Source organism: Ranitomeya imitator, chromosome 8, assembly GCF_032444005.1.
Source record: "Ranitomeya imitator isolate aRanImi1 chromosome 8, aRanImi1.pri, whole genome shotgun sequence".
Classification (NCBI taxonomy): domain Eukaryota; kingdom Metazoa; phylum Chordata; class Amphibia; order Anura; family Dendrobatidae; genus Ranitomeya; species Ranitomeya imitator.
Genome location: NC_091289.1, coordinates 119,642,891 through 119,655,676, shown reverse-complemented (window position 1 = coordinate 119,655,676; position 12,786 = coordinate 119,642,891). Strand labels below are relative to the sequence as shown.

The 12,786-nt window shown below is 41.1% G+C and overlaps 1 protein-coding gene across 3 annotated transcripts in view; it reads left to right on the top strand.

Moving 5' to 3' along the window:
* LOC138647927 (coagulation factor XIII B chain-like) overlaps positions 1-7,306 on the top strand; it is a 272,055-nt gene extending 264,749 nt beyond the window's left edge. For 2 of the 3 annotated variants that reach the window (XM_069737297.1, XM_069737296.1), the window contains exons 6-7: positions 4,908-5,099; positions 6,927-7,306. In XM_069737297.1, coding sequence (XP_069593398.1) covers positions 4,908-5,099; positions 6,927-6,928 — 194 coding nt within the window. In that variant the 3' untranslated portion in view covers positions 6,929-7,306. Of the gene's footprint in view, positions 1-2,549; positions 2,954-4,907; positions 5,100-6,926 lie in introns of those variants that run through there. The other variant, XM_069737299.1, reaches the window with a different exon arrangement.
* Positions 7,307-12,786: the final 5,480 nt, after the last annotated feature.

The following is a 12,786-nucleotide window of genomic DNA, read 5'->3' as shown; positions in this document are numbered from 1 at the left end:
ACGATACATGGCCCCATTCATTCTTTCATGTACCCTGATCAGTCGTCCTGGCCCCTTTGCAGAGAAACAGCCCCAAAGCATGATGTTTCCACCACCATGCTTTACAGTAGGTATGGTGTTTGATGGATGCAATTCAGTATTCTTTTTCCTCCAAACACGACAAGTTGTGTTTCTACCAAACAGTTCCAGTTTGGTTTCATCAGACCATAGGACATTCTCCCAAAACTCCTCTGGATCATCCAAATGCTCTCTAGCAAACTTCAGACGGGCCCGGACATGTACTGGCTTAAGCAGTGCGACACGTCTGGCACTGCAGGATCTGAGTCCATGGTGGCGTAGTGTGTTACTTATGGTAGGCCTTGTTACATTGGTCCCAGCTCTCTGCAGTTCATTCACTAGGTCCCCCCGCGTGGTTCTGGGATTTTTGCTCACCGTTCTTGTGATCATTCTGACCCCACGGGGTGGGATTTTGCGTGGAGCCCCAGATCGAGGGAGATTATCAGTGGTCTTGTATGTCTTCCATTTTCTAATTATTGCTCCCACTGTTGATTTCTTCACTCCAAGCTGGTTGGCTATTGCAGATTCAGTCTTCCCGGCCTGGTGCAGGGCTACAATTTTGTTTCTGGTGTCCTTTGACAGCTCTTTGGTCTTCACCATAGTGGAGTTTGGAGTCAGACTGTTTGAGGGTGTGCACAGGTGTCTTTTTATACTGATAACAAGTTTAAACAGGTGCCATTACTACAGGTAATGAGTGGAGGAAAGAGGAGACTCTTAAAGAAGAAGTTACAGGTCTGTGAGAGACAGAAATCTTGATTGTTTGTTTCTGACCAAATACTTATCTTCCACCATAATATGCAAATAAATTGTTAAAAAAACAGACAATGTGATTTTCTGGATTTTTTTTTCTCAGTTTGTCTCCCATAGTTGAGGTCTACCTATGATGTAAATTACAGACGCCTCTCATCTTTTTAAGTGGTGGAACTTGCACTATTGCTGACTGACTAAATACTTTTTTGCCCCACTGTATATATATACTGCTCAAACAAATAACGGGAACACTTAAACAACAGAAAATAACTCCAAGTAAATCAAACTTCTGTGAAATCAAACTGTCCACTTAGGAAGCAACACTGTTTGACAATCTATTTCACATGCTGGTGTGCAAATGGAATAGACAACAGATGGAAATTACTGGCAGTTATCAAGACACACTCAATAAAGGAGTGGTTCTGCAGATGGGGACGACAGACCACATCTCAGTATCAATGCTTTCTGGCTAATGTTTTGGTTACTTTTGAAAGTTTGCTGTGCTTTCCCACTCATGGTATCATGAGACAGACTCTACAACTCACACAAGTGGCTCAGGTGGTGCAGCTCATCCAGAATGGCACATCAATGCGAGCTGTTCCAAGAAGGTTTGCTGTGTCTGTCACCGTAGTGTCCAGAGGCTGGAGGTGCTACCAGGAGACGTGGAGGGGGCTGTAGGGGGGCAACAACCCAGCAGCAGGACCACTACCTCAGCCTTTGTGCAAGGAGGAAAAGGAGGAGCACTGCCAGAGCCCTGCAAAATGACCTCCAGCAGGCCACAAATGTGTATGTGTCCCCACAAACGGTTAGAAACCAACTCCATGAGGATGGTCTTAGTGCCTGACGTCCACAGATGGGGGTTTTGCTCACAGCCCAACATCGTGCAGGATGCTTGGCATTTACCACAGAACACTAAGATTGGCAAATTTGTCACTGGTGCCCTGTACTCTTCACAAATGAAAGCAGGTTCACACTGAGCACATGTGACGGACGTGACAGAGTCTGGAGACGCCGTTGAGAGCGATCTGCTGCCTGCAACATCCTTCAGCATGACAGTGGGTCAGTAATGGTGTGGGGTGGCATTTCTTTGGAGGACCGCACAGCCCTCCATGTGCTCACCAGAGGTAGCCTGACTGCCATTAGGTACCGAGATGAGATCCTCAGACCTCTTGTGAGATCATATGCTGGTGCGGTTGGCCCTGGGTTCCTCCTAATGCAGGACAATGCCAGACCTCATGTGGCTGGAGTGTGTCAGCAGTTCCTGCAAGATTAAGGCATTGAAGCTATGGCCTGGCCCGCCCGTTCCCCAGACCTGAGTCCGATTGAACACATCTGGGACATCATGTCTCGCACCATGCACCATGCACCACAGACTGTCCAGGAGTTGGCGGATTCTTTAGTCCAGGTCAGGAGACCATCTGCCGCCTCTTCAGGAGCATGCCCAGGCGTTGTAGGGAGGTCATACAGGCACGTGGAGGCCACACACACTACTGAACATCATTTCCTTGTCTTGAGGCATTTCCACTGAAGTTGAATCAGCCTGTAATTTGATTTTCCAATTTGGTTTTGAGTATCATTCCAAATCCAGACCTCCATGGAATATTCATTTTGATTTACATTGATCATTTTTATGTTTTATTGTTCTCAACACATTGCACTATGTAATGAATAAAGATTTGCAACTGAAATAATTCAGTGATATCTAGGATGTTATATTTTAGTGTTCCCTTTATTTCTTTCAGCAGTGTACTTTTCTCTGATCCACTGCTGGTTCTGACATAGAAATACTGATGGAAAATGAAGATCACTGAACATATATATGAACATGGCCTATGTCATGAAGTTACCACTGCAGCTGAGGAGGGGAGGCATTGCCGGACCAGAGGAGGCTAAATACTTTCTGTCTTACCTTTTTTTTTTTACAATTATTCAATTTTTGTTTAAGTAACCAAAGAAAGAAAATGATTGTGTCACAATGATCATTTAAAAAGTTAACCTTTATTGTATGAATTCATTAAGAACATGTAGATGCAAAACAATGAAAGCAAACACCAAAAGACAAACAGAGACACCTTAAAAAAGTTATGATACATGCATGTGCATACATTGGGGGGAAATAAGTATTTGATCCCTTGCTGATTTTGTCAGTTTGCCCACTGACAAATACATGAACAGTCTATAATTTTAAGGGTAGGTTAATTTTAATATTGAGAGATAGAATTTGAAAAATAAAATCCAGAAAATCACACTCTATAAATTATGTAAATTTATTTGCATTTTGCAGTGAGAAGTAAGTAATTGATCTCCTACCAACCATTAAGAGTTCTGGCTCCTACAGACCAGTTAGACACTCCAAATCAACTCGATACCTGCAATAAAGACAGCTGTCTTACATAGTCACCTTTATAAAAGACTCCTGTCCACAGACTCAATTAATCAGTCAGACCTCTACAACATGGGAAAGACCCAAGAGCTTTATAAGGATGTCAGGGACTAGATCATAGACCTGCACAAAGCTGGAATGGGCTACAAAACCATATGTAAGATGTTGGCTGAGAAGGAGATAACTGTTGGTGCAATAGTAAGAAAATGGAAGACGTACAAAATGACTGTCAATCGACATTGTCTGGGGCTCCATGCAACATCTCACCTCGTGGGGTATCCTTGATCATGAGGAAGGTGAGAGATCTGCCTAAAACCACACGGGGGAACTTGGTAATGAGCTCAATGCAGCTGGGACCACAGTCACCAAGAAAACCATTGGGGACACATTACGCCGTAAAGGTTTAAAATCCTGCAGTGCCCGCAAAGTCCCCCTGCTCAAGAAGGCACATGTGCAGGCCCGTCAGAAGTTTTCCAATGAACACCTGGATTATTCTGTTAGTGATTGGGAGACGGTGCTGTGGACAGATGAGACAAAAATTGAGCTCTTTGGCATTAACTGAACTCGCTGTGTTTGGAGGAAGAGAAATGCTGCCTATGCCCCAAAGAACACCGTCCCCACTATCAAGCATGGAGGTGCAAACATGTTTTGGGGGTGTTTCTCTACTAAGGGCACATGACTACTTCACCACATAAATGGGAGAATGAATGGAGCCATGTACCGTAAAATACATCTGACAACCTCCTTCTTTCCGCCAGGATATCAAAAATGGGTAGTGGCTGGGCCTACCAGCAAGACAATGACTTAAAACATACAGCCAAGGCAACAAAGGAGTGTCTCAAAAAGAAGCACATTAAGGTCATAGAGTGGCCTTGCCAGTTTCCAGACCTTAATCCCATAGAAAACTTATGGAGGGAGTTGAAGCTCCGAGTTTTCAAGCAGCAGCCTCAAATCTTAATGATTTAGAGATGATTTCCAAAGAGGAGTGGACCAAAATTCCTCCTGACATGTGCGCAAACCTCATCATCAACTTCAAAAAAAAAATTACTTCTGTCTGTGCTTGCCAACAAGGGTTTTCCACCAACTATTAAGTCTTATTTGCCAGAGGGATCAAAAACTTATTTCTCATTGCAAAATGGAACTGAATTTATATAATTTGTAAAAGGTGATTTTCGGGATTTTATTTTTGATATTCCATCTCTCAATGTTAAAATTAACCTTCCCTTAAAATTATAGACTGTTCATGTCTTTGTCAGTGGGAAAACTTACAAAATCAGCAAGGAATCAAATACTTCTCCCCCCCTACTGTACATGTAACAATATGCTTATATGTGGCAGATGAGCTAAACATGGAAGTTTCACAAGTACATGGGTAGAATGAAAGCAAAATCGCAGGTGATCAAAAAAGTACGATCCTTCATTAGTAGGTAAAATAAGTGTCTGCATGTATGAACATGAAACGTTTAATAGAATTATTTAGCTGATAAAGTTAAGTGTACATATATCCCAAAGGTATATAATAATGAATGTTGCTAGTAGTAAAGTAATATTTACAAATGCCCAAGGAAAAAGGTAGTATTGCATAACCGCGATCAGCTCACCTTCCACCAGACACAAGTGTTTCATCATTGCTAGTTTAAGTGAAGACCCCTTACAAGCATAATATTTAATAATCAGAGAATCATAATGTATTGTTAAATTCTCAAATGTGTTGTAGAACCTTGTCGGATAAACCAAGAAAAAATAGATGAAAACTTTTTGGAATTGCATCCAAATTATGATTCAAAAGTATTTTATGAGGATGGAGAGATCATTCATTTTGTGTGCAAAGCAGGATATACCATACTGACCGACACAGCTGGACAATGCATTAAGGAGGACATTTTCTACCCTGTTTGCCATGAAATATGTAAGTGGACATAAATTCTAGAAAATATATTAATTCAGGAAAAGTATATTATAGCTCTTTATTTCAGTATAACTTTAAGTGGTCTGGCTTTCAGTTCTGTTAGATTGCATGTAGCATTTAGAACCCCCCCAAATCAACCATAATAATAAAACCACCTATGAGTGAAGTTAATAATGTCCGTTCCACACTAAATTTGTGACCATTGTTGGGTTTATATGCTCAGGAGGTATGCGCCTGACAATCTACATATTCAGGATGGATGCTGAAGCATTCATATATCATGGGGATCCATTTTAAAGTTGCTGTTTAGCAATAAGCATAAGGGAATAGTCAGACGGCCATATAACTCGGACGAGGATCGCAACGCAATGCTCTAACTGGCTGTCTGCTCTCCCGGCCAGAGAGTGCCAGCATGTATTTTTATGAAGCTGTCATGTTTGGATCGGGACTCAGGAGAAGCAATGGCTAGTCAGTGCATTGCATTGCGATTCTCGTCCGAGTTATATGGCCGTCTGACTCTTCCCTATTTAAACAACCAATATTTGTCTACTTGCATAAAAGTTCGAAAAATGGTTCAAAATCAGTCTGTTTAAATAGCATTTTAGACTATCTTAACCAATTTTCTTCTTCCTAAACTGCATCCACACTCATGTGTTCCTCAGTGCAGAGACACACATGTAGCTGGTCATCCATATAATGGCAAGAGCATCGGATGCGATATGCTAATGACCCTCGGGTCCTGCTCTGCTGTGAGTGGGAGTCGAGTGTCAGCGCTCTGTACTCTGATCCTCTTGCACAGGAAGGATCAGACCACAGCTGCGGAGGAGGCGGAGAATTTAATTTCTCCATCTCCTCTGCTGCCGGCATTGGCGTATATTGCACCACACTCGGGAGATATCCAAGTGCAGTGTGATGTTTCCCTCGCACCCATAGACTTGTATGGATGCAAGTGAGCCGAGTCTCATTGCCAATTGCAACATACTGCGATTGTTCTCGCATGCTGATTCAGCATGAGAAAATAATCGCAGATCTGAGCTGCCCCATAGAGTAGCAATGGAACGAGTGCTATGTGATGTTTAATCGCATAGCACTCGGTCGTGTTGTATGGTAATGTGACTCCGGCCTCAGACTTAAGGTTGCTTGCAGCTAATGGATAGACATATTAAAAGAATATGATGCTCTGTAGATGTAGTTAGTGATTTGACCTGAAACCACCACCACACCATTGTACCTCACAACTGTTGGGTGAGGCAGAAAATAGAATTTTGTAATTGTCTGAGTGAGGGTAGGGTCACATGATCAATTTTTCTATATACGTATAAAACGTACCGATTATTCTGACCAGAGTTTCATCCTAGTTTGATCAGTTTGTAATCAGTTTTTCTCATATATGGAGAAAAGAAGGTCCCCCACCTTGTCCTTTCTGTCAGTCCCTGAAAATTGGAGTGCAATCAGATGATACCTGACTGTGGTCCGATTTTTTTCAGTGACTCATAGACTTGCATTGCTGAATTGAAAAAATGGACATGTGCACAACCCCATAGAATATCATAGGTAGGAGTGGTATCCGCAAAAACCACAGTTAGCACTCACACAAGAGTCTGTAATCCATCAGATGGGACTCCTGCTGTCAAAGTCTGTAGGAATTGAATTGAGCTATGTCTGGCCCCATAGATTAGTATGTGTGTGAGGAAACAGAAGACCGATGATGGTAAACAAAATGAAGTATTATTGCCTTAGCAGGAATTATAGGGAAAAACCCCAAATTAATTTGTCTTATTTGGACATTAAATCTTTCTTTTCCTCTGAAAATATTCTATCTTACAGAATCAACTAAACCCGGTGAGAAAAAATTATCTTGAAGAAGCTTTCTGATCAAAATGAAATGTTCATCTGTTTAAATGCTAAGAAGTTCATATTGGAATAACTCCTGGAGTTTATGCTACTGCCTTTATTAATGCAAAGAAGTGAAGTACATATGATGAATCCTAAACTGTAATCAATTAAATGCTTGCTTGTAACTTGATGACTTTTTACAGAACTACTTCAATGACTATTAAGGAGGAAAGTGAACAATTTCTCATAATTGAAATTAAACACAGAAAAAAAACGGAAATTCTGTAATAATCAAAATGATCACTAAACATAAGACTGTAAATGGGATGTAAATTCTACTGTTGCAATAATAAAGGGAAATTATCCTAAAAGCTTGCTGTAATTTGGATTATTAAGCTGTAAACTACAGGCAAGGTGTCACTATATAATTTGTAAGGGTATGTGCAAGCCACATTTTTTGAGGTGGATCCCAATCCAGAATACCACCTGAAAAAGCAAGAACTAAAGATTGAATACATGCATTTCCTTGAAAAAAGCACTGCTCGTAATTTTAGTCTTTGACTGTATTTTAAATTCTTCAGATTTTCAAACAAGTGACCTTCCATTCTTCAGGCATTTTCTGCTTTAAAGATGCTCTATGCTTTATAATAAAATCAATGGGAAGGCTCAAAGGATGTCAGAGTAACTTTTGAGCGCTTTGCCTTTGTTTTTGCTTCAAAAAACGCTAACAGTTTCTTCATTGTTCAATGTAGGTTAAAAAAAATCTGGAAAATGCTTTTTGAAGAATTGCCTCAAATACTATGGCAAAACAAAAAAAAACCGCTGGTGGTGCAAAAAAAAAAAAAAAAATGAAAAATTGCTCCAATAACACTTGTAAGACACTTCCTATTCATTTTCACCGAAAAACCATATTGCTGTTCATATGTAAAAACTGTTCATTATTTTACTTAGCTTCAAGTTTCGAAAGATGCCAAGTATTTAACCCCTGCTCGACATTCAAAGGACGAACGTCTTGGCTGTTATGTAAATACAGTAGCTGTGCCCGCATTTTTGGGGTTTCCATGTAAATCTCTGCAAATTGTCTCTTCAGAGTGGAAGAGGACTAGAGCTCTAGTGCCGCCTACAGGATGTAGCAATCCTAACAGTCAATGTCGACCCTTTAACGAGCCTTGCCACATGACTTAGGATAAAAGCCAAACCAGAATCTTATCCTAAGTCATGTGACAAGGCTCGTTATAGGGTCGACATTGACTGTTAGGATAGCTACTTACAATAGGTGGCACTAGAATTCTAGTCCTCTTACTCTCTCCTCATATTTCCCAGAGGAGCATTGTGGCTTTAAGCTTCCTCATCTCGACATGCTTAACATATCACTTTCTGCAAGGAGAAACTATACTTCTTGGATCCCATGTAAATCTCTGAAATATGTGATCCAGATGAATCACCAACGGAACCATTTCCTATCATGAGGAAGATGGAGTCACTTTTAATTCTTTCCTTTGATCCTGCAGTGTGTATTCATGTATAAATGCACTATGAACCACAGTTTTGTGTACCATTGAAAAGACAAACACCGTTGAACAGTGGACAGAGTGCAAAGAATCTGCCTCCCTCATTATAGTGAATGGATCCACCAGGGTTTCAATCTGAATCAGGCATTTTGGAGCTATAGATGGAAACCTTGATCTAAGTAGTCAGGCTAGAGCACAAGATAAATGTGAAACAAGCCTTAGCCCTTTCCTGAGTTAAGATGGCTGCTGTTTTCACATCCCTTTTTATCGCCCTGGGGGTCTGTACCACCCCCCTGTGTTAGCGATCACTGTGATTGGCTGTTCAATTTTGACCAGCCAGTCGCAGCAATGTGTCAATGAAGTTGTTTAAAAAAAAATATGTCATGGTGTGATCGGTGCTGTCTGAGACAACAGCAATCACAGCAGTCACAGTGGGTGGGGTGATCGTGATGTCATTTCACCTGATTAACCCCTTTTAGCACTGAGTGGCTGAACAATAATTCTTGAACAATCAGCGCCAAATGCGTTAATCTAAAAGAGTGATCTCTTCTCTGCATGTCATCCTTTTCTCAGAGTTGACAGTTTGCTTGTGAGAGCCCCCTTTTTACCCTGATAAATAGATTCATTGGTGGCCAGGTCTCTCCGCTTGCGATCTGTACCACCTGGTGCTCCGATCTGTGCCTCTTGATGCTGTAATCTGCCTCCTGTTTCTCTCCTGCTATATCCTCCAAAGTTGTGGGCTGTGTGCTGGCTGCTGTTTGACTGATCTGAGATCACAGCGGCAGTAGTTTCCCAATGCCTGTCCCAGTCCTCCCCTCCCCCATCCTTACTCAATCTCCCAATCACAATTGTTTTTTTGGTGCACTTTTTTCTGAGTGTACAGCATCCTGCGCTGAGCGTTCGTGCTCCTCCAATGGCCGCAGCGCTCTGATCAGTATTGCTGCTGATCAGAGACTGTGCCAAGGGACTTTTTCTTTTTTTAGCTAGTTCGGGTAGTGGACATCACAGTGTAAGTGCTGTCTGATTTTTTTTTAGAAAGAAATAGTAGTTAGTACAGTGTAGTTTCATAGATAGTGAGGTAGTGTATTAGAGTGGCGGTCATCAAACTGTTAGTGATGTCCAATTTTCTTTTAGAAAAAAAATGGATAGTACAGTGTAGCATTATAGGTAGGGAGACAGCGCAAAAAAAAAGAAAATGTTTGCACAGAGTAAAGTTTTAGGTAGTGCACACTCTATTAGCGGTGGATGCCGCATTTATCCCTAGTGTCCCGGCGTACTGACAGCTCTTTTAAGCCTCAGCGCCACCTATTATTCTGACTCACCGTCAGTTGACCAGCCTGGTTCTGTTTCTTCCCGGCTTGTTGCCTTTTTTTCCAGCATGTCTGATTGATGCAAATCCGAGTATTCTATTGTTTTTGGGGCCATACAAGTATACAATTATACCTAGCACACTGATGAAGGTCCAGTATCGACCGAAACGTTTGTGATTTACTGTATGTAATAAATCCCCACTTTTTTGCATCACAACACCCTGGAGTGTGCTAGTCACTTTATATTGTATACATTGCATTGTTAGTGAAATCTGTTTTTCTTTTGCAAACAAAATAGAATAGTTAGCGCCATGTAACTTTATAGGTAAAGCTTTAGTGTAGTGAATGTCACTAATTTATTTTTTAATACATACTTTTTCTTACATCTACTGATCTTTCTTTTCATTTTTTTCTAAGTGTTTCTTCTAAATGTAATCTTTTTACTTTTTTCTCTACTTTTATAATAAATAGTATAATTTACACCCCCACATGCAATAAAATGGTAAAAGCACCACTCACAGACACACACCTAGTGTTTTGAAGATTAAAATAAAAATGACCCATTCGTCAAGAAGATGCTATTCATCAGAGGAGGCAAACGCTTTCCATGATTGATTGCCTCTGATAGATTGACTCTGGCAATCTATTCAGCCAGTGTGGAAGATCCCACATTCCTTTATTCCTCTTCCAGCTCCTCCTCATCTAGTGAGGAGGGACCCACAGCAAGGTGCCTTAGGACGCAGGCAAGCCCTACAGCAATCAATCCAATATGGACCCCATCCCCTGAAAATTATCAGCTTGTAATTATAAATTTCAAGGGCAGCTCAGGAATCCAATTTGATGTTACAGGCCTCACTGAAATTTATGTTTTCAAATTCGTTTTCAGAGAGGAAATAATAAATCTTATGGTGGCCCAGACAAATTTATATGCCAATCAATTTTTCCCCCAAATCCCACTTCATCATATGCCAAATGGACCGAGCGGAAATTATGAAATTTTGGGGCATTGTGCTGCATATGGGCATAGTTAAATGGCAAACAAAAAAAACAAAGCTTCGTCAACACTGGAGTAAAGATATACTCTACAGTTCACCGGTATCCCATATGGCCATGACAAGGATGCAACTTAAAGTGATCCAAAAATGTTTGCATTAGGCTAGAGTCACACTTGCGCGTTCAATGCAAGAAACTCACGCGAGCCTCTCATCAAGTCCCGGCAATGCCGCCGGCTCTCAGGACCGGAATTTGCAGCTGCATGTATTTCTATGCAGCCGCATGTGGCCAGTAGTTAACCACTTCAGTTGAAAATTTGCTGAGGCATACAACCCACAAAGGGGCATCTATATAGATGAATCTCTGGTTCATTTCAAAGGGAGGCTAAAATTCCGGCAATACCAGCCCAGTAAGAGGGCCAGGTATGGAACAAAACTGTACAAGCTGTGCGAGAGTACCTCAGGTTACACCCATAGATTTACGGTTTACGAGGAGAAGGACATCAAGATTGACTTCCCTGAGTCTCCTGTCCTGGGAGTGAGTGGGAAAATTGTGTGGAAATTGCTGCACCCACTGCTAGATAAAGGTTATCACCTCTACATTGATAACTTTTACACCAGCATCCCTCTCTTCCAGACTCTCTTTTTCAGAGGTACAGATGCATGCAGCACTTTGCAGTAAAATCAGAGAGGCCTCACAAAGCCACTAATTGGGGCGACTACTGAGAAAGGGTGACAGTGGAGCCCAATGCAGTGACAACATGCTGTTGTTCAAGTATAAGGTCAAAAGATTTGTCCTTATCTTGACTACCATACACTGTGTCAACAGCTTCCTTGTCACTGTCCGAGGTATTACAACACAGGTCTCAATGCCAGATTGTATCTTGGATTATAATAATGAGATGTGGGTTGTAGATCTCTCAGATCAGCTCCTCAAACCATACAGTGCCATGTGAAAAGCTAAAGATTGGTACAAAATATTGGCCATGCATATTGTAAACATGGCATTGTACAATGATTTTGTGCTGTTTCAATCTGTAGGCAATACAGGGACCTTCCTTCAGTCACAGGAGGTAGTCATCAAGGCTCTAATGCTTGGCACTCAGGAAGGTAAGCGTCCCAATACTTCTGAAACTGACAGTGCCCATATTGTACTAGGTCAACATTTTCCAGCAGAGGTTCCCCAAACAGCAAAAAAGTGAAGAACACAAAAAAGCTAAAAAAGAAAAACACAAAAAGACACAAAAGTAGAGTATGCTCCAAGAGGGGAATCTGAAAAGACACAATTTACCATTGTGAAACCTGCTCTGACAAACCTGGCCTTTGCATTAAGAATTGTATCAAAGAGTACCACATGTCCACAAATTCATAAAATTTGTTTTTACCCTGTTGGCACAACACACTTTTATAATCTGATATACTCATAACAACTTACACGATGCAGTTTTAACAACTTACATATACCACCACGTTTTAAATTTATACACCAGCATTATTATCATTACTATAATTATGGGATCACTTGTTGGAGATTTCCACTGTTTAGGCACATCAGAAGCATTCCAAGCGTGACATGGCACGCGCAAACTATTCCATCAAAGTCTGTGATCCAAACGGTCATTTCTTTCCTTCCGAGACCTGACATGCAACCAAACAGTAGTTTTCCCCTACATATGGGCATCGGCATACTCAGGAGATATTGCTCAACAAATTTTGGGGTCTATTTTTCCTGTTACCCTTGTGAACATAAAAAGATTGAGGCTAAAGCACATTTTCATGGAAAAAAATCAATTTTTTAAATTTTTACAGCTCAACATTCTTAATTTCTGTGAAGTACTTGGAGGTTCAAGGCGCTCACCACATATGTTGATAAATTCTGTGGGGGGAGTCTAGTTTCCAAAATAGGATCATTTGTGTTTTTTTTCACTGTTTAGGCATGTCAGGGGCTCTCCAAACTTAGACCACTCCATCAAAGTCTACGCTCCAAACCGTCACATACCTTCCCTTCTAAGCCCTGCCGTGAGCCTAGACAGTAGAT